The sequence below is a fragment of the Strix aluco genome, chromosome 3 (assembly GCF_031877795.1).
Source record: "Strix aluco isolate bStrAlu1 chromosome 3, bStrAlu1.hap1, whole genome shotgun sequence".
Classification (NCBI taxonomy): Eukaryota; Metazoa; Chordata; class Aves; order Strigiformes; family Strigidae; genus Strix; species Strix aluco.
In genome coordinates, this window is record NC_133933.1 from 12,042,925 (window position 1) to 12,064,950 (window position 22,026).

Genomic DNA, 22,026 nt, shown 5'->3' on the forward strand with positions numbered 1-22,026 from the left:
AAAGTGCAGCTCCTTTTTCAGTTGGCCTGTCAGCATGTGCCACAAAAAACTGTCCCCTGTGCCCTCCAGATATCTTCTGGCTTACTTGAACCACAGTGGATTGTCCACCCAGAAGATATCAGGAAGGTTATTATCCCAAGAAATCAGGGCTTGTGATAAGGAGATGACTCCTACTTGTTTAGAGAAGATTTTGGCCACTTGTTGATTGGGCAGTCCTTGCAGGAGAAGCTTGACCTCAACATGCCCTTTGGTGGCCTCCTCCTTTGATACTGATCCTTAAGCATTCAACCAGCTCATCATTCATTCCATAACAGAGCTCCATGTATTTGAGCTGATCTTTTGCTAAGCCTCCTGGCCTCATCTTCCCCACCTGTCCTTCCCGAGTGCCTGTATTCATTCATACAGCCCTCCATCACGCAACCCTTCCTGCCATGTTGCTAATTCCAGTCACATGACAGCTCTATAACTGTGCACAGACTCCCAGATCCACCTATCTGTACATGAGCACATATGCCCTGGGGAAATGGACAACTCATCCCACCTTCTCAGGAGGAAGGTGCAAGAACCCTTCTTCTCATCCTTTCTGTTATGCACGTCCCTTCTCTCAATTCTTCAGTCTACAAGCTTTGGTTTCCATCCACTAATGAGCCTAGATCAAAAGCTTTCCTTACCAGCTTAGCAAGACTGCTGGCCAAGAAGCCCTTGATCCACTTTCTCTTTCCACAGCAATCCTGATCTACAGTCAATTTACAGGATACCTCCATTTCTGCTGAAGTCTAGTCACAGGTGTTTTCTTTCCCCATGCTCTATAAACAGCCCTATAAAAACTGAGGTTTAGAGACTAAAGAGGTAAAAGTACTCTCAAAAATAGGCAGTCTATTCATCATGATGGGTCTGGAAGAAGACAGATCTCAACCTAAACAAAAGCAGCTTGAACAGAGATGCACTTAGCATCTAAGTGCAAGTCATTAAAATACATATGAATAGCAAAAACCCCCCCAAGTATTTTCTTACCTCTGCCATGTCTTCAAAACAGCTGCCTACTAGTGGATGAGGACTACCTTCATCTGTCATTTCAACAGTGTCTTCTATATGACCCAATAACTTCACACTAAGTTCATGAATGTCTGATATACGACTAAATATATTTTCCACATCCTGCAAAAAGCAAAAGAACCAGACAAAAATCAACAGGAAATTGGACACAATTTCTAAGAGGAAAAATGTTATGTGCAAAGCTACTCTGTTACGATATGAAAGTCAAGCACTTCCTTAAATAGTACAAGATTTTATGATATATTTTATAATATACTTTCTGTATATTTCATATAAGATCATAGAATTTATTTTTAAAATAAAGACTATATATATAAATATATGAAAATTTACAATGATTCACACATGGCAAGGAACAACAATGACAAATCTTAAATTACGGGCTTGAAAGTGAATATAGTAAATTGGGTGGTTTCTTCCACAGATCTACAAAACTCATGCTTCCCCACAAGTGCTCCTTCACTATTTCCATTTCAGAACTTGAGACAAGTGCTTCCTCTACTACTGATATGTTAAATGGGACAACAGTTCAGTTCTAGAAGTGCTCATCTAGATTTATAGATATAGCTAGGGGCTTTTTTTGTGGTTTGTACAATACTTACATGAGATGAAAACAGTTTTGAGTTGGAGGCATATGGCTCTCTGAAAACTCTAATAATGAGATTTAGTTCCCTTATATATTGTCGAATCTCTGCCATAAATGACTTCACTAGGTCATAATAGGTTTGCTCGCCTGAGGTGGATGGTTCCTCATCAGATAAAGTTAGTGCACTTAAATCTTCTACATCTTGATGGAACATATCCATTAATACCTAGGTAGCAAAGAGGGGGAAATTCACAAAGTGAGAACAACTTCTCTTCAAGATCTACCAGAAAGTTACCAGTAGAGGAAATTTATTATTCCCATAAAATCAGACTGATCAGCAGTAAGATTTGTGTTATCATTCTGCAAACAGTTGAGCATCACAAAAGCAATATTCATTGCTATGAATTTGCAAGTCATTATTTGCAGTGGCAATTTCTGAAGAATTCCCAGTAATTTAGACCAATACAGGCAGCTCTCCAAGAATGTGGTTCTATAAATCAATTACAATTTTAAGATGTCTATGAAGTATACAGACACATTTAGCATTTAGTTGTATTCTATTACTCTGAATTAGCTGTGCATAACCTAAGTTTCTGAAGATACTGTATTATCTGAAAAAGTGTGTGCATTTTGGCTTTTCAGCTTTAGCTTTAACAGAAAGTCACACATGATTGTGCTCAGAATCCTGTAATCTATCTGCAATGAATACTGGCCCACACACTGTATATGGCCTGGTTTCTGTCTTTTACTCTGGACTTCTCTTGTTAAAATGGACCCTTGAGGAAGGGCACAGTTTCAGAAAAGGTGGCAGTCACATTGCAGAACTACATAGACAAAAGGACCTCTAAAAACTTTGACTACCAGAGGTCCCAATTCATACCCAAGCAAGGCTTACCAAACACAGTAATTCAAACTGCTCAAGAAAAGTGGATCACTGAACACTTCTCGCAGACGTGGTACCCGAGTCAGGAGTCATTACGAAGACTTAGCAAACAGAAAGCACACTTTGGGTTGTTTCCATGATACTCAAAGAATATCTTAAAATGTAAACTAAATAAATTGACTGCAAATTAGTAAAAGGCATCCTAATTTTAAGTATCTTTAGCAGAAAGAAAACCTAAAGAGGGTCCACAAAAAAATCTACAATGATGTAGCAAATCTTAATAAGCCAGCATAAGATGAAGTTCAACGTACAAGATTACTTTGTCCTGAGATAGACAGGTGGAACAGTATTTATAAATAAATCTGCTGTCCAGAGCTACACCCCTTCCAGGAAGTCATGAAGTATATCAAACAATGCGTATGAACTTCAAAAGAAATGAGAACTTAAGTGCTGCTTGCCAGCCTCCCTTCCAAACAAATGGCGGTGAAGTCATGGCAACCTATGCCTGCTACTGCAGAGACTGACATGACTGCTGTCAATCACCGAAAAGACTGAGGAAAAGACTGCAGGATCAAAGCTGTAAATACTGCTCCGAGAACCACAGGAGGGAAGGCTAACACACTAAACATGAACTAGAGTTTTTAAAATGGCAGAAAACAAAATGAAAAAGGGTTTTTCAAAATAATTATAAAACCAGAGATCAAGAATTAAACTTCTGAATAAGCCACAAACATTACATTTACACCCTGGTATTTACAGTAAAAGTCTTCTTTCTTTAAGGCATGTTACAGGCCTTAACTTCTCCAGAAGACATGTCAACCAAGCTGTTGACTGGTGGTATTAGACAAATGAACTATTCTGCAAGAGAATACTTGGGGTTCTGTAAGTTCAACAGATGGTCTGGTAGGTTCATCAGACTTGAATATTGGAAGAAACACACCTACCTATAGCAGTCATTCTTCACCAAGGTCTTGTCCTAACACTCCTCAAAAATATACAGGTCTAGTGAGGAGGGAAATGGGCACACAGCAGGTTCTTTCTCCTAGTGAGTCAAAGGTCCCTGCTACACACCCTGGTCTTAAGCTTCTCTGAAAGCAGAACAACGGACATTTTGCATTAAGACTGACTACTTCTGAAGCTTTAAGAACAGAAGGTGATTCGTCTTTCAAAGCCAGTGAATGTACATGGAACTCTGGTTTACGGAGAATCCTGATTAATTCTGAGGAATGGGACATTATAGGGTCACTACTGTAGGAAATTACATGGAATAATTCAGGTATTCAAGGAGGCCCCAATATATGTAATTTTACTTCACAGAGTTCTAGCACATACATATCTGACTACTACGAAATCCACACAAACAAATTAAAGTAACTATACCTCAGATATAGGATTTAGAGCAATCAGAAGCACGAACAGATAGAAGAAAAACAGCGTACATTTTAACGGAATTTGTTTTTTGCAGACAAGGCAAAATTTTCCAGATGGATGACACAAAAGCAAGTGTGAAAGTGCTTGAGAAAAAAAATGGCACACAGGGTCAAGAAATTGTTCTGGTTGTTCCGTTTCAAAAAATAAAACACAAACAGAACATGTGTTATGGGTATGAACATAACATATTATGAAATTTCTCGGTGCAACTGAAAACAAAATGGCTTGTTCTGCTGAGGCAGTAAACCAAGAGGCCTGCTTTAGAGTCTTTCAAAAGTTTCTTCTGAGTACATATCTAAGAGTTCCTCCAGTGTAATGAATGGAAGTTCCTAAATCAACTTCATCATGGCTCTCCTGCTCACCACCTTTCCTAGGATAGAAAGAAGCATGCAGCAACAGCACTTGTTCCTGTTATTATTCTATGACAAATATTCAAACATACACCTTCAAACCCTGCCCTAATGACCCACGCAGATACGCCCAAAAGCAAGAGTGACCAAGACTGTCCTGACTGAAAAGTACTTGACTCTTCAAGAAAGTAAAGAAAGGTGAAGTCAGATGAAAAAAAAGTGAACAGGAATGAGACAAAGGCATTCACTGAAACACACAGACGGTCCCAACTGAAGATATTTACACAGACCAAGACAAAATACTGAAAAAAGGTGATAAATCTGAAAATCTCTAGACTTCAGCAAGGTTAGAGATTCTTAAATCCCATCCCTTAGAGGACTAATTTCAAGCTTTATTGTTTAAACAATGGAAAACTTGAGATGCTAATGAGGTGGCCACAGAAGCTAGAGTGCAAAGGCACCTGAAAGACAGACAGGGGACCCTGCTGTATCACTGCTGGAGAGAGGTGATTCCTGTTTGAACCTAATGAATCTTCTGAAGCTACAAGAAAGACTACCTGCAGATAAAAATATGGACCACTAAGGAAAAATTAGGCTGAGATGCTAATACAGGTGTGTTTTTTGTATAAAAATGCTGGACCATCGAAACATTACTTCTTACATGCAATACAGTCTTATTTATTTTGGAAGAACACCCAAGCTTAATTTCAACCTTCTTTTTTCAAGCTACAAAATCAAGCTCCATGATTACAACTTAGGAAAGTTACATTTTTAAGTTAGCGCTGCTTCACAATAATTTTTAAAGCATTCACACATTGCTGAGATTAGGCAAGTGGTATCAGAAGGAAGAGAGACAACTACTAGTAAGCACAAACAGCAGCTCTGTAAGCTCAGTTGGCTTTTTGGTAGCTTTGCTCTATTACTGAAACCATATTTTACGGCAGTAATTTCTTCTTTGAAAGGTAACAACACTCCACGTACTCAACAAGGAATAGACATCGCCCTCATAAAACTTAACTAAAACTTCCTGTTAACATAAGAAACAAGAGTCAGGCTTACCTTATCAGCACACATTGCCACTTTAATATCTTGTTTTGTAATCTCATAATGTCTTATATTCCGCACATAATTCCCAACCAATTTTAAGATGTCTGCAGAAATATATTCTAATACTGCCACTATGTAAACAGACACTTGGTGGTCAATTTTGTAGCCTAGAACTTCCTGAAATGAAAAACAAAAAAGAGTGTTCCACTGTTACTCAGTTGACAAAATACACAGAATTGGTTGCAACTAAAACCAGTAAGTTTAAGACCCTACTCAACATTCACCACATATCCACAGTCTACTGTAGTAATAGAAACACAGTAGTTTGTCAGCCTAGAGAAGAAACAGTGTCATGGTAGATGCTGCTCTATTAACTGTGGAAGTGACAACAGCCAACAACTGTCCCAAGAACCTCACTTAAATGTCTAGGGCTATTTCCAGAAGTTTCTTGAGCATTTTCTTAGCCATGCAAAATGAAACAAGAACAACCAAATTCATAGCAAATGAGTTCTTGGCTTTGTTTGTCCAATAGAGAATTAACTAATTTTTAAGTGAAAAAGAAATATACACAACAAACACAGATATTCTTAATCCTTTTTGTTTACATTTCAGGCAGCATTCAGACATTACATGAAACAAAGGTGTTAACTTCTAATTGCATTTAAAAAGCAAGATTACATCACTGCTTACCTTTAATAAGGGATGGATTTTTTCTACTGGGAGAGATAACGGATTTCTTCGTTTCCTTTTCTCAATAGCAGACTGGGCATCAGCTATTGCCCACTTATCAATAGGGTGGGGAAAACTTTTTTGAACACGATCCTTAAAAAAATAGGACTAAAGGGTAAATACACAATCTGAATGAACTTAACAATATTACTACATTATCAGACCGTTTTCCATTACTTCACAAAGGAACATTTGCTGATGTTAGTATTTCAACTATAAAAGCCTGTATAACATGCATAAATGTTATCATTTTGGTACATGCTTCTCACTACATTCATAAGGCTGTATCAGAACATCACTGTCATAGAATAATCTAGTGCTAAAAATTTAAGAAATACCAGAATTAAGTTGCCACTGCAAGCACAATTTGCTCCCCTTGTGCACATGCCTGGTAATTCAGCATTTAAATACATGACTATATTTATCCTAGCACTTTATTCTCTGTACAGAATGGTCACTGAATGAGATGATACTAGTTTTTCATTTCAACTTTACTGATCAGCGTATGGTCCAGATTGTACACATGCAAATTGTTCCTATGGCAATGAACATAATAGGAAAAGAGAGGGAATGTTCAACAGCACCCACAGATTTAAAAACAGTTTTATGGTCTACAGTTGGACCATATACGTCCCAGATTTACTCCTTTCAGCAGTCAAGGTGCCTGAGGACACCTACACTCTCCCATGCATTGAACAACTCTCCTGCTGGAACTACATGTCTCTGAAGCTTCACCCTTTTTTGGTAGCCTTGTGTTCAGATATGCCAGAAATCTAATTTCTCAGATAAGTTCACATTTTATTTTTTCAGACTACAGTCCCCACTGACTGCTTTGTTGCAAGTGCTCACTTATGTAAATACAACTCCCATTTGAGCAACCATGAAATGAGGAAGATGAAGTTAATGACCACTTACAAAGTGCTGGTACAGGACAAAGTACACAAAAACTTTCTGACAAAAAACTGGGACAATACAATTCTATAGAAGTGGCACCCAACTTCCCAAAGTACAGGCTTTTCTTTTTCTTCCCTCATCATAACACTTCTGCAAAAGGAAGTCCTACCAAAAAAAAAAAGTCTCATTCACTATCTAATACCAATTCACTCTCCTAACATAGTCCAGCCTGCTGACTGAACAATGAAGATGTCCCAGGGGAAAAATAAATGTGTATGGCCACATAATTAAAGACAGCATCATTATGCATAAACATAAAGGGGGTAAACTGAGGTCGTTCGATCATCTCTAATTCTTGCATTTCTCATCCTGACTTCACAGCCATAAGACTCATAATGCAACGCTGTATGTCAAGTTTTCTGTTAGCATTGTTTAAAACACAGCATTGAACAATCTTCCACAAACCTCCTGTCTTGGAAGTGCCAGACCAGAATGTTGTGAAACAGGTCAGCCATTAAAGGTGACACTGGAACATCATTAGAGGTGTCAGTGTTCCAAAGAGAAGAGGAAGGATGAAATTCATGAATCTTGGATCTCAGAGCCAGCTACCTTTTTTTTTTTTAAGGGGTTGGGGTTTTTTTTAAAGAGTTGGGGTTTTTTTTTGCCATTAGTCCACTTTCTTCAGAATGTGAGGATGTTGCATCTTGTTTTGTTACCTATGGTATAGCCCCCAAGTACTTGAAACCAACAAGCACACTGCACATGGAGTCTGTAGCTTGGCATCAAAGTCTTCGAATCATGGTGAAGCACAAAGGGCAACCAAGATATTCATGGGATTAGAAGCTTAACTAATTTGTTTCTCCAATGAAGAAACTTCTCAGATCAAGCCCTCTCTCTCAAACATCAAGCTGCTTTCTGATCTTTGAAAGGGCAATCTTAAGAGAAGACGTTTCTATATAGAGGAAAGAAGTGCTCCTCAACTCATTCCGAGAAAGTGACCAAACTATTTTTGTTCAAATTTCCAGGATGGCAGGGGGTATATCAACCTAAATCACCATGCTGAGAAAGCAGCACAGAGCCTCAGACTAAGCAGCTACAGCTTGCATGCAGTATCAGCAAGGACAAAAGGTCTTTTGAAAGGAACCACTCAGCTTTATGTACGCAAGTTACACTCACCATCTATTATATAGTAATACAGTTCAGAGATTACTGTGTATTGAACAACAAATTCAATTGATAATACATAATTACTGCTTTCCTTTTTATATTATGAAATGATTAATGTATTAATTTTTCATGTAATAGTTCAAATTATTACAGATTTGTAATAATTATTCTCTATACCTCTACATCCAGAAAACTTCTTGGCTGGGCTTGACACAACATATTTAACAACTGGAGAATTAACTCCTCCACATACTGTAATGCATCTTCAGTAGAGGAAAGTTTAGGATGGACTTGCACCTGAACCTGTAGGAAACAGAAGAATTCAATCTTTGAGTTTTGCTCTTCCCCAAACCACATGCTTTACTTGCAAAAAAAGATGACGAAAGAATGAGCCAAACAGCTCAGAAAAATCCAACCCAAAAGGTAGCTCTATTAAGCCACACCAGACAAACATGAGTGAAACACTCATCTAAGCCTAGCAGAAATACAAATCTCAAGTGTTAAATGAACTCAAATCCCTGTAAGTGACATCTAATGTCAAGAAAACAGCTAACTAATAACAGTGCTTAGCAGTGCAATTAGGAAAACTGTTTAAAAGCCCTACATATATTTATCTTTCTTCCCTAGCTCTTAAACCACTGTTTATACAAGGCATTTTAGACTGGGGTTTTCTCCCTTTTACAACTCATTGTTCGTCACTCAATATATAACAATGAAATACAGAAATTTTTCCACAGGGAGAGCACTACTGAAAAAGCAATGATTTCAGCAGTATTACCCTGCAAATTATTTAATCCATTCTCAATTAGCTCTCACTAAAATAAGATTGGTTTAGAAGTTTGTTTCCATACCGATTTTTAAAAAGTCGTCAGCCTCTAGAGTAAAAAAATTTCAAAAAAGGTCAAAGAGTTGTCCTGGCATTAAGTAGAAGTTCAGAGCTTTTGAAAGTTTGGTCCTAATATGTTTAATTTGTATGTCATAACTGTCCATAAAGTCTCACTGGTGTAAATCCACTGAGGCACGATCCTCCTTGCTCCTCCTATTATTTTTCCAGTCATTTAACTTTGGAAACAAGCCTCCAGTATAGCTTTCCTCTGCACTTTGATAGTTCACAAAATAGCACAGTTTTAACCAGTTGAAATGTCAGGTACGCAAAGCTCAGTGCTTTAGAGCTTAAACAGACATGCAATTTAATCTCAATCCTACACTGATGGCAAATACTATGCCAGAGCAAGCTGACGGCTAACTTTTGCAACACATCTTTGAAGCCCCAATTTCATCATTTTGCCATTCCACTGCACAAAACTCAAAATGCCTCCAGTTCTCTCAATCACTAACACAAGAGCTTAACCACCTTAAACCAAAATCCAACAATCTGTCTCATCCAAACATTAAACCCATGCTTATATTAAAATACTGGTGCCATAATTATTTAATTTCACACTTGAATTTTCATTCCTGTGTGCATCTATAGCAAGAATTAAATGTTACAAAGTTCAAACACAGAACAGCCTCAAATAGAAATCCACTTGCCTGCTAAGGCACTCATTAGTTTGCAAACTTCATGTCTGGGCATAGCTCTGGTGCTCATTTAACTGCTGTTGAGATTTAAATATGCTAGATCATGCATTTAGTTTTTTGCAGACTGTACGCCCTTATGCAGTATGTCTTTAAAAAAACCCTAGAAATTATTGATTTTTTAACTTAAAAGCACTCTGGTACAAATAGAACAGGAGAACTCTTCATTTGACTAGCTAACGTTTGATTATGCCAACAGTTTCATTCTTCCCCAAGAACTTCCACCATGCACAGCTACAGAGTATATTTGTGAAGGTACCCAAGTAACAGAACGTCCAGCAGTCCCAAACATTATTTACAATTCAAAGACTGACATCAAATACTGTACCAGCTTGGAACATCTTAACAGCAGAAATTACAGACTTGCAGAAGTATTCTCTTAAAGATCAGAGCTGATCTGAGCTGCCTGGAAGATACTGCCTTTAATGTATTTTTTAAAGCTGAACAGAACAAATTTGTATTACATTCTCCCTGCAGTATACTCCAGTACTTTGTATTTTGGAGAGTGTTAAATTACCAAGTCAATCTGACAGTAAAAATACAGAGCATGATAAACCGGAGTTACGAAGAGCAGCTTTATTTTCTCCTTTACTTAGAAAACAGACTGTAGACTTCAATAGCCTCACACAACTCTTTTGGTCTGTAACAGAGCCTATAGGAATAAGAACAAACAAAAATACCACATCAGGCTGTGACCTGAAACATTATCCAAATCAGCCAAAACAGAGTCAACAATAATTATCTCCTGAACTAGGAGTAGGTTAAGCTCAAAACATTTTTCCTAAGCAAAAGTTTGGGGGGGGGGGGGGGGGGTGGGGGGTGTGCAATTACATCATTATTCTCAAAGGCCATCATCTTCTGGCACTACCAAGCTCTGCTTTAGTAGAATATCCACCTCAGCAGAGTGTAAGGAACTGAAGGAAGTAATGCCTCAAACATCCATCAACACAGGAAACCCCAGGGACAAGCTGTGGCCTTTGTGATTAGTCTAAGGAATGTCACCCAAGGAAGAAGGAGTGTATCGAAGGATGCACCCCCTACTCCCTTGCAGTTGTATTGACAGATTCCTTAGATAAGCCTCAAAGGGGGGAAACATGGACTGAGTGAAACCAAATGTTTCTCATCAAGCACAAGGACCACTAATCATTGGCTCCACTGTGTAAGCCGAAGAGGTGATAAGGCCTGAGAAGAGGTAAGCATTTCTGACCCAGAAGCTGGATGATTGCTCAAGAAGCATGAAGTCAGCAAAAATCTGTGGGAACAGAGGACAGGGTGAGCGACCACTGACTCAGTTGGACAAGGGGTGGTGCACCCCATTCCCCTCAATGCATGCACAGAACCCATGCTCCACCTTTTTCCTCGTCTCTCATGGAAATGAGTTTGTGGAATACCTGCCTCTCTTTGTCTAGTACGCTAATCAGTTGATAAGATGAACTTAAAAGGCGACAGAAACTTTGCTGTGTGTGCACCCACCACCCAAGATTACGAGACTTGAGACAACGCTGGATCCAGGGGTGGTGATCTGGATTTCTTTGACTCTCTTTCTCTCCTTTATTTTTCTTTTCTTTCTTATAGACTTATAAGAGACCACATTGCTTATTACCCTTTTCCAAGGTTAAATTGCTTTCTACCACAAGTAAATCGTTTTAACTGGTCGTTTGGTGTTGTTTCACCTTAATTTAACCCAAGGAGATCACAGAACCATTGCGACTCTCTGGGCTTCCAATCCGGGTCGTGACACAGAGAAAAAAATCATGAGGTGCCATTGGCTTGCCAGCATAGTTTATCTATATTAGGTAGGTAGTAAATAAGCTTCACCGCTACTTAAGTGAGATTTAGTATCATTTAGGGTTCAAACTCGTATAAGCAAAAGAAAGACAACAAATAGACTAACAAGGAAAATTACAGGATAGCTTGGTGTACAATTATAACAGAAACGTGTGATTTTAGTATCTGCACTACTGTAGTACTTAAAGGCTCAGACTGACAGTGAAAGTGTTATTTAAGGGTATTCAAAGCAAGTCCCAAGAAGTCCATTACCTAAGATGTGATGCAAGACTGGGTAAGATGCAAGATTTAGTAAGAGAAGACAAGAAATTAGAACATCTGTTAGCATACACTGTCACACGACCAGTTTCAAAAAAGAAGATCAAGTTACCAGGGGATTTCCACCTTTCTCATAGAGTCAGCTCAGATTTTAAATTAAAAAAACTGGGCCACCCTGTCTTATCACCCTTGAAAAGGAGTATGGCTTAAATCCCACCACATCCTTCACAGTCCTATATTAGGAATACATATAATAAAAAGAGACTAACAACTTCTAACTTCCCTTAAATTATGACAGAACCCTTCCCTTTCCTCCTACACACACACACCAAAATGTCTATCTTGTAAGGGAATTTACTAAAAAAGCAGCTTAAGATCTTTTCACAAAAGCTTCTACTCTTTGAAATACCCCAACAAATTCCAAGAGGTAAATACGATCTACATCAGCTACAAATCCCTGCCTCCACACCTCTGTTTTCACTCATCTCATCACTTTTTTGAATGTTCAGTCTTCTCAGCCTTTTTTAATTCTCAAAAGGGAAATGACTAGGACTTTCTTTATTTGAAGATAAGCAGAGCCAGCATTTGTTGAACAGCTTTTCATGCTCTGTTTAAGAACACGAGCAGAGACAAGCAGTGCCTGCTTAAGAAAATTCATAGCACTTCAGGAAAATCCTACGATATGATCACTTGGCTTTTTTTTCCTCCTTCCCTTAAAAAAAAATAAAAAAAATCAACAAAAGCAAGGAATTTCTATCAGGAATGGTACGACCTTAAAAATTAGGCAACCATAAATCTAAACTGTCAGAAAAAGTCAGTTAAACCAACTAAAAAAAAGTGCTTAATGAATAATACAAAGATAAATATATCTGATCTTACTTTATAACCCTTAGCAACTTATTTTACATAAAGCTTTCTCAAACCATTCCTTTCAAACTCTACCTAATAAATCAGAACATAAACACTCCCAAAGCCTCATGTGAAGCAGTAGGGATCTAGACCAAACCCAGAAACAAGTTTCAGTTAAAGCAGATTGAACAGCTCCAGCTTACACAGAGGCTTGGTCTCTGACTGGTCCAACAGAACAACTCCTAGGCTGGTCACAAGATAACCCAAACCACTGGTCTAGACTGACACTCAGCAGCTCATTCTGCACTAGAAAGAGGTGTTTGAAAACAGGTAAGAAAGACAGACTCGAACAGTGAATTTAACAATCCAACTGACACCAAACAAGCAAAAGTTTTCAGCTACCTCTTCCTCACTCGGTCATGAGCAAAAGGCTGATCTATGTTGATTTTAAAACTGAAAAAATTCAACTTGCAATGAAAAAAACCTCTCCACGGACTTCTTAAAGCAACTTCACGTATTACACAAAAACACCAGCGTAACGTTCCCAAATCATCATTAACAATCAATGTAATCAGGCTTGCGGTTTTCAGTTCTGCTAAATACAGAACACACCAGAAAAATCTTATATGTGAAAGGCCGCAGAGAGAACAATACCAAACTGAGTCCCATCAGGAGCAGCAGAAGTTCCATCAGCTTCAGAAGAGTGCGTAACAGAAGGAAATAATTCTAAAGCTACATAACAAACAAAAATAAAAACAAAGCATCTACTATTGGTTAGAGATACTGTTTTTCATATCTGGGCAAGACTACCCATCCTCTGGGATTCTGGCAAGAAGTCACAGTATGAACCAAAAACCAATGCCTACTAAAGAGCAACTGCGCTTCACTGCTGAATACAGGTACTGCCGCACTGCCAGTCTTCCTTGGTGGCGGCTGAAGTCCTTGTAAGACAGTGTCTAAAGGAAAAAAAAAAATCATATTTACCACAGCATTTTGATAATAAAAAGGCAGAGCTGTAATGAGACAACAGGCCAAGCTGTTTTCCAGAGCACTAGAGAGGGTGAAACTTTAATGATTATGAGCATTTTTCTAAACTAGTAAACTAGCACTTTTCTAAACATAACATTTTCTAAACCTTTGCAGACACAGTTTATTCAATGGATTATTAGTAGAAATGACTTGGCCACAGAGCGGGGGGGGGGGGGGTGGGGGCAGAGGGAGGGAAATTATCTTCATTTTGGTAACTTTGAAAGTCTTCACTAATCTTATAACCTTATTTTTACTCAACATATTTTTTGTTAATCTTCCCTCAGTGACTACAAAGCTACTGACAAGCAACTGCTTATCACTAAAACACTCCAGGATGAAATATTTTATATACAGACTGCATGGATGAGCGTTCTCATAGTGTAAGCACCCATAAAAAGGTTTTTTCTTCTATTCTTGTACATCTCAGCTGATATTTGGCAGTCCTGTCCATGCTTTGTTACCCTGATCAATTAAAAATCCAGTAAATTAAACAAAATACAAATATCTTGGAACCATGCTTCAGTAATAATTCACTGAGGCCACGAGACTCAGATTTTTGCTAACATTTCTCTTGATGTATCAAGGTAGCAGTATTACGCTGCACTAGTGAGCATGTGAAAAAACTTAACAGTAAAGACTTGAACCGTAGGAGGATCCTGACTTTATCCTCCACAACCATCAGAAGAACAGAGAACCCAAAGTGATCAGAAATTAAAGATGTTCTACATATGCAGTGAAGATGTGACAAGAATAAGTAGTGCCATTCTGATTAGGAAGTGGCAACTGGACTATCATTGATTTTAAGAACTAGGTGATTAAAAGCCAGGTAGAAATATCTTTGTCAGCCACAGCTTCCAGAGCACTCTGTAGACACTGAAGCAGCTTTCCTAGTCTCTTTTGTTCCATGAAAGGTACAGAAGACTAACTATACAATACAGAGTACCTGGAAGCACAATGTCTGAAAGAACTTCCTTAACTGAAGGAGCAAAACCCCCTCAGCTGTCAAGCCACATCACTCCAATCATTTTGACCACAACAAATCCAGCCAAGAAATCCCTGTTGATTGCTCAACTGATTCAAAACAACTTGAGGTACACAAACAGCAGAATATCTGTATGGTAAGACAGTTCTTCTCTTTTTCTCAATCACTGAATTGCTTAAGGTATCAATCAGTAAGAATGACATGCTTTCTACTGTAAAAACCAACATATAAGTGAAGAAGCAAGTCATAGACATAGAGAAAAATTCTGACTGCATAAACAAGAGTTATACAAGCAAGATGAAGCCACAAGAAAAGGCATTTAGGAAAAACTATCCAAAAGGTTACAGCCAGAATAAAGAGTATAAATTCACTAGTGAAAGAACACTAGTGTTGGAAGAGGCATCACTTTGTAGGTGTCTCTTCTGAGTCCATTTTCCAAGGTGTATTAAAAGCCATGTATCTCCATCTCCAGCCACTCAAGGGCTCTGATGTTTTGTATGTCCTGAATCCTCCATCTTCAGCCCCAGCATCACACCTTCTGTCTGTCTCTGCAACTACAACTTCAGACACCAGTTGTTATTCTTACTTCCTTTTCTTGTACCTCATCATCATGATTACTGTCTTTTGCCAGCAACACTCCTCTTTTGCTGCTTCAAAATAACACGTGACCAGACAGAGAAGCATCTCAGTACACATCATTTTCTTCCTAACTGAGTGCACTGAAGTCAATCTTGACAGCATCTGAAGGATAACTGGAAGAAAAGGGATTACATTATGATCTGAACGGTACAAGAGCTGCTTTTTGCAAATGCAGCTGTTCAATGCAAATACAGTTCTATTGTTAAGGTTCATGTCTAATGAAATACAAGGCATAATCTCCTAAGAATTTGTTGATGTAGGAAGAGATTTATTCTTACTACATATTCTTGGTTTTGTTGCTTGATAAAAAAAAAAGAATCAAAATAACTCATTGGAAAAAAGGAAGCTATTGCAATGATTCAACAATACCAATTTTTTAAGAAAGTGATTCCAAGGCTGTAGTTTGAGCTCTGCATTACAAGCCAATCCACAGTTACAAAAGGGCAATGGCATTTTAATGATTCAGTCCACACGTGGCAGCTTTCCCTAATAGCTGTGAACACTCCATCCTGATATATATACTTTAACAATGTTAAATTAAATGCCACTTTCTGGAGATATTAATTCAACACAGGTCTTCCCAAACTATTAAGTCTCATCTCCAGCTATGCAGGAAATCATCACAATCCTGTTTGTGCATCAACCTGGTTTCAAGGTGGCGTTCAGAAAGCAGCTTGCTGTCACTACCTGAGAATGACTGTCAGCTTCTGATCAGCTAACAGGGGAAACAAAGGAAAGGTTCTCCTCTAGTAACAACAGGAGATATATGAGCTTCAGATAATCTGACTCCTACTGAGATAGCATGCTCTGGCAAATCAAAGCCACAAGGCACTTGTTTCCTCACAGGACAGTTCTGCCATTTGAGCTCACTGGTGTATCCTGCCACATTCTCTCCTTTACTAGTCCCACATGCTGGCCTCCAGGTACATCTCAGATCTTTGGCTTTGGTCAGTGCCTCAAACCCACTGGCTGCAAAGCTGCAGTATCGCACCTGTCTTGTGAACACTAACAGATGATTGTCAAAGCAAGTATGCTGCTATGTTCATCGTTTTATCTGCCGCCTATGACAGATTCATTACTTTACAGGGCCTTTATCAGGGCTAAACACCCTAACCAACACTACTTGTACCTGTATAAGTTAGTAAAATACCTAATTTGGTTTCTCCATTAATAAAGAAGCCAATAACATAATAATTTACTATTTTCATCTGCCATTTAGTTTTCCTGTAACTCAAGTATTTGGCTGTTCAGTAAAGCAGGTGACAATACAGACAGATTCTTCATTTCTAAGGACAGCAATAGTAACCAGCAGAAGACTCTGCTCCTGGAGCACAGGGGGCAATAGCCTGAGATACGAAACAGGTGGTGATCTCATGAAGAACTGAGCTTAAAGGAGTTAACACCCACCAGACAGTTGCACGTTTGAGTGTGAAGCCTTCAGAACTAACTCCACCTCCTTCCTGCCACCTGTCTACAGTAAGAAAGCACAACAAAACCAAGACAACTATACCTTGCAGGGCCAGTTTGTCATCCTGGGTAGCTTGTCATCATTAGCCTTCTCTGTTGACTTCAGACTCCAGAATTCCTTTTCCCTCCAAGGAATTTATTCAACTCCTTCAGCAAGCATCTTTAATGCAGGGTGATTCCACAAACAGCTTGTCCATCAGGAAGAAATCTTGCACTTCAGATGTAGCAAGTAATTTCAAAGTCTGAGCTCATACTTGCCTCAAATCCTCACTCTATGTCCTCCAGTAGTTAGCACTGAACCTCATTCCAAATTTGACAAACCCCTGCTACATCACAGAGTAAACCATCCTCTAAAGGAATAAGCTCTGTCTGGTTGAGACCTTGGGTAGCTCCAGTTTCCAAGCAGGCTCCAGCTGGATGGCTATCCAAGTGCTTACAAGCACAAGAAGCAGTGAGTTGTACGGTTAGTGCAGAAGTAGTTTCAAAGAAGTGACTACTGATCAGGGGTAAGACATTAACAGTACATGCTACGGACAAAACAAGTAAGAAGACTTCCAAGAACTGAATGAAACTGCACAGTGCTGGAGACCTCATACAGCATGCCCAGAAAAGCAAGGCAATACATTGCATGAGGAAATCAGGAAGAAATACTGAATGAGCACAACTTCAACATTTGAGACTTCCAATCCATACTGGAGGATGCAATAGTTCAAATAGCCCTAGGAGCAAGTCTTCTATGCAAAAGTTGCAGTTAATCACTGTAACTGGACAGACTCATAAAGCATCACTGTGTACCCACTAAAAAGTGTCCAGTTCTGCAATCTGAAGCCAGTTCAAGCAATGGTGTTAGAAACCTCTCGTTTTTTAAGCCTTCCACTTTCTGATTCTGGCTGCAGAAGTGGAAGAGGAGCCCTCACCATTTTTTCTCTCTTCTGAATAAATTCTTTCCACACCACGGGAACAAGCTTCACCATCCTGAGGGAGCAAGACTTGCTAGTTTGTCCTAATGAGGCCTCCTCAGCAAAAACGTATTTAAACTAAGAGAAGCTTAACTAAAAGTCATTAAGCCCGAACACTAATTAACCAAAATTCTCTCAGCAGTTCATCATAACAATCCCCCCACCCCCAACCGTGTCACTTCTAGGCGCTAAGGGAGCCCAGCAGAAACCCGCAGCAGCACTACTTGCTTCCTTCTGGGCACAGCAGGGCTAGGGCCCGCGTGTCCATAAACCAGCTTTTATTTACACGGCTCCGTCTGCCGGAGCGTCGCCCCAGCGCGGCTCCCGCGCGCTGCGCGGGGGGCCTCCCCTCCGGGGCACCCACCAAGGCAAGTCGCCCGCCGGGAACGACTGACCCCCTGCCGAGCCCTGAAGCCGCTTCCGGAGCGCGGGGTGCTTCGGCCAACCCCGCTGACCCGGCTGGGCCGAGGCGCCGCGCCGGCCGCGGCCCACCCCGCGCCGAGGCCGGGCCGCTGCGATGGGCCCCAGACCGATAGTCCACTCCCACGGCCCAGCCCGCCGGGGCGGGCGGGGGACCCCGCTCCCCCTCACCTTCTTGAGGGCGGGCACCAGAAGCCCCCGCCACTTAGGCGCGTTCTCTTCGCTGAAGAACTCGTAGAGCAGCGGCTGCGCCTGCATGGTGCCGCCGGGCCCGGCCCGCTCGGGAGGCGGGCAGGCGGGGCGGGGCGGGCCCGCCGGGCCCCGCAAGGAGGCCGCCGCGGGAGGGCTCGGTGCCCCTCAGCAGGAGGCCCAGCGGCCCCCCACCGCCGGGGCCGGCGGCGGCAGGCCCGCAGCGGCGGGGGGAGGTGGCAGCTGCCGCATTCCCCGCCCCCAGCTCTCGGTGGTCTCCCCGGGGAGGGGGGAGGGGGGCGGCGGTGGGCAGCGGGAGGGGCCGGCGGGAGCGGGGTCACGCAGCGCGCGGGCCGCGAGGGGCGGAGCCGGGCACCCGGGGCACGAGCGCCGCCGCCTCCCCGCTCTCCAGGATCCTGTCCTCACTCCGCACGGTTGGCGGCCGCAGCGCATGCGCCCTGCAACGGCGGACAGCACCGGCCGCGCCTGCGCCCCGGCAACGCGTGGTCAGAGCCTGCCTCCCAGCGGAAGTGACTTCACGAGGCGGCCACACCGTCTCCCGCCGCGCGCGCCCCCTGTCGGAGGGAGGTGCCGTGCAGCTCCGCGGAACCGCCAGCGTTTCCTGGCCGGGCCGGCACCAGTGGAGGCCTGCGAGCCACCCGCCGCCCGGGAACCGCCGTGCAGCCCCCGGCCACTCCAGCGTGCAGCCTCAGCTCTGCCTGCCCCCCTCAGCAGCCGCCGAGCCACCCTGGGGCCCGGCCTTTGGAGAGGGGATTGGGCGCTGGGGAGCCCTTGGCCCAGGCCTCAGCCACACAGGCCAGGCTACGGGCCGTGCCCATCAAGGGAGGGTCGGGTAGTGGAGGGGCAGTGGCCCCACACAGCCCTGTGGAGGTCTGGGGAAGAGAGAGGGCTTTGGCTCCATGTCAAATGCCAGTGGAACTCTTCTGGGGCAGGCAAGGCCCCTCAACCCCTCTCCAAGCTAGTGCCTCTGTGGGTGTGCTGATAATAACGCCCCTGAGGCTTTGCTCCCTCTAGACCATGGCTGACTTCCTCACTGCCAGCTTCTTGCCAGCCTCCCTTACCAGGGTGACCTGGAGCACAAGGAGATGGCATCCACCTGTGACAACCAACTGTCTGCTTAGAGCTGGGGGCGGTGGGATGGTGTTACCCTTCCCTGGAGAGCTCTGTATGAAAGACACATGATCTCACAGGGGGAACCAAGATCAGATAACAAACAGCCTCAAGCATGAAAAGTACAGTTGGTTCTAGGAAAAAAGGCCAGAAAAAGCAAAGCCAGAATGCAAACAAAGGCCAGTGGTTTAAACAGGACGAAGTCCATGGTGGTCTGCAGGGCCTGGCAGGGAGAGGGAGAAAGACAATGCTGGAGATTAAAAGCAAATCATTGTGCTGTTTCACAAGGCAAAGACAAAGGGCCTGGGAGAGCCCGGGGACCAAAATAAGAAACAGAGAGCTGCTGTTGGGGAGCACAGGGAGGGAGATAGATGTATGAAAACCTTCACTGGTCACTGGAAGCAAGGTTTAGAACCAGCTAAGGGAGGAGAGCAAAGTACCCACAGAGATTGCTTAGAGAGAGTGTTGATACTCCATTCATCTCAAGGGCTGGTTGTGCAGACACCTGTCAGGAATGGTATGCATTCAGGGACACCATCACAGCATCAGAGAGACTATGGAGCTGTTGCAGTTGCTGCCTTATGATGGAAAAATCAGTCTGTTGAAGTTTAAATCTTCAGCTGCTCCCAAGTATGTGCAACACACAGTGTAAAACTGCATCACTGCTCTGCCCTCCAGCAGATTCCATTTGGAGATGAAAGTGCCAGGACTCCTAAATACCAGTGAATGGTCTATAGCATCTCTTTCCTTCAAAGCAGCATTGAGTAATGTGAGATCGCAGGCACTGTGTTCAGTTGGTTCAAACATTCAGCAAGGCCACAGTACAGCCTGGGCCCAAGCTCTCCCTCCACCCGGAACCACCAGCACCAGGTGATAGCCTTCCTCTGCTGGCTTTCAGTGCTTTTTCAGTTCATGGCAATTGCAGGTTTAGCAATGGAAGGAAGAAATTAAACAAGCTGGAATTTGGAAAGACTTCTCTCAAATACATATACCCACTGCCTGTACGTCAAAAGGGTATTAATGCCTACCCTGAAGTGCTATGGCCTAAATTGAGTTGAGCTCCAGCGGTCTGACCATTCATACACTCACAAATGCCCAGCTTCTGTGTTTGGCACAAACATTTAATAGCAGAATTCAAAACTCAGTATGTTCCATTTTAGTCTTACGTGGTAAATTAGTGCAGGTGATAATCTAATTTTACAACACCATGTTAAAAAAAGTTTATTTTACATTATATACATTAGGGAACATATTTAAAAGCATAACCAATCACAACAATAATGCAGGTCATAAATCACGTTTAGTTTGGTTTTAGTATATATTATCACAGTAAAATATAAAGAACATATACAAAAAAAGGAGTCAAATGTTTGCATTTTGTTAAAACTTGGCATTTACATACTCCATTGGAAAATAGCAATCAAAAATACTTCTGATCAAAACTGAGTTCCTGTGATGCGTAGTAACCATTATATTGTTTGAATGAGGTAGTAACTAAATTATTTTGGCCATGTGTTAACATCATAAATCAAGAAAAGTAAGAAAATGGTTGTAAGGCCAAAAAAAAAGTCAAAATGGCAACATCTTTGAGCCATTTCCACAATGTGGAATGTTGCTACTTTTCATTATGATATGAAATTACTTAGTAAGACAAACAGTAATACTAATTTTTATCATTGTGTACAATTATAATTCAAACACCTATTGGAGTGTTACAGCCAGGTACCACTAGTCTGGGACTGACGCCCATCCAGAAAGCATTGTTTTCAAGCACAGAGAAGTAATCGTAAGGAGAGTTTTAATTAAATATAAAAATACAGGTGTTTAACTGGTTTGCTTCACAAAGAAAACTACCCAAATAAACTAAAGGAACTTTGAAGCCCAAGTCATATTCCACAAAGTCACAGCTTACCTTTGTGACTAAATACATCACATCTCAATACGTTGTGCAAACATGAACACCAGTGTGTTGCATCAAAATTAAAACAAGATTGTAATCTGATTACAGCCTTGGTTACAATTTCTAAAAGTTAAGATTTATTTGTATTAGTAAATTACATATAATAAAATACAATAGTGTTGTTAAATGTACTATATTTGTTGCTAGCATCCCACTTTATAATAAACACATGAGAAGTCCTTAAAATAGTACCCCGATTTAATTTTTGCATCCTCAGTGACTTTTACATCTGTACAGGTAAGACACTTGTACTTAACAGGAGGACCGCTATCTACAGAAAGTCAGTGTAGGTCTTCAGCAAGTTTCACTGAAAAATACTGCGTATGTACAAAGATTACATAACAGTAAATGAAGCACTTCTGTGGTATCATAATGCTTATGTGTCCATACCACAAACAACTGTTGTCTTCCTCTCATGCCACAATAAATTATAAAGTAACTGAAGTGGGGTTACTGCAGCTTTTGTGCAATTTTAGCCATGAATACTGCTGCAGCAGGAGCATTCTCTTGTCATGGTGAGCTAGCTGCCTGCCATATGCTGATCTCAGTAACTGTTCTCATGCCCTGCCAGGATATATAAATTGCTGTTGGCTGTTGGGTTATCCGTCGGCCTACTCTCCAGCACCACGACCCT

The 22,026-nt window shown here is 41.4% G+C and overlaps 2 protein-coding genes across 8 annotated transcripts in view; both read right to left on the minus strand.

Moving 5' to 3' along the window:
* SOS1 (SOS Ras/Rac guanine nucleotide exchange factor 1) overlaps positions 1-18,736 on the minus strand; it is a 57,338-nt gene extending 38,602 nt beyond the window's left edge. The window contains exons 1-7 of one of the 6 annotated variants that reach the window (XM_074817401.1): positions 18,284-18,736; positions 13,483-13,572; positions 8,321-8,446; positions 6,044-6,175; positions 5,366-5,530; positions 1,659-1,868; positions 1,015-1,158 (exon numbers count right to left, since the gene is read on the minus strand). In XM_074817401.1, coding sequence (XP_074673502.1) covers positions 1,015-1,158; positions 1,659-1,868; positions 5,366-5,530; positions 6,044-6,175; positions 8,321-8,446; positions 13,483-13,572; positions 18,284-18,370 — 954 coding nt within the window. In that variant the 5' untranslated portion in view covers positions 18,371-18,736. Of the gene's footprint in view, positions 1-1,014; positions 1,159-1,658; positions 1,869-5,365; positions 5,531-6,043; positions 6,176-8,320; positions 8,447-13,482; positions 13,573-15,228; positions 15,380-16,776; positions 18,088-18,283 lie in introns of those variants that run through there. The other 5 variants (XM_074817405.1, XM_074817407.1, XM_074817406.1 and 2 more) reach the window with 5 other exon arrangements.
* Positions 18,737-20,532: 1,796 nt separating this feature from the next.
* MAP4K3 (mitogen-activated protein kinase kinase kinase kinase 3) overlaps positions 20,533-22,026 on the minus strand; it is an 82,230-nt gene continuing 80,736 nt past the window's right edge. For both annotated transcript variants that reach the window (XM_074817420.1, XM_074817419.1), the window contains one exon: positions 20,533-22,024. In XM_074817420.1, the coding sequence (XP_074673521.1) occupies positions 21,937-22,024 (88 nt within the window). In that variant the 3' untranslated portion in view covers positions 20,533-21,936. The remainder of the gene's footprint in view (positions 22,025-22,026) is intronic.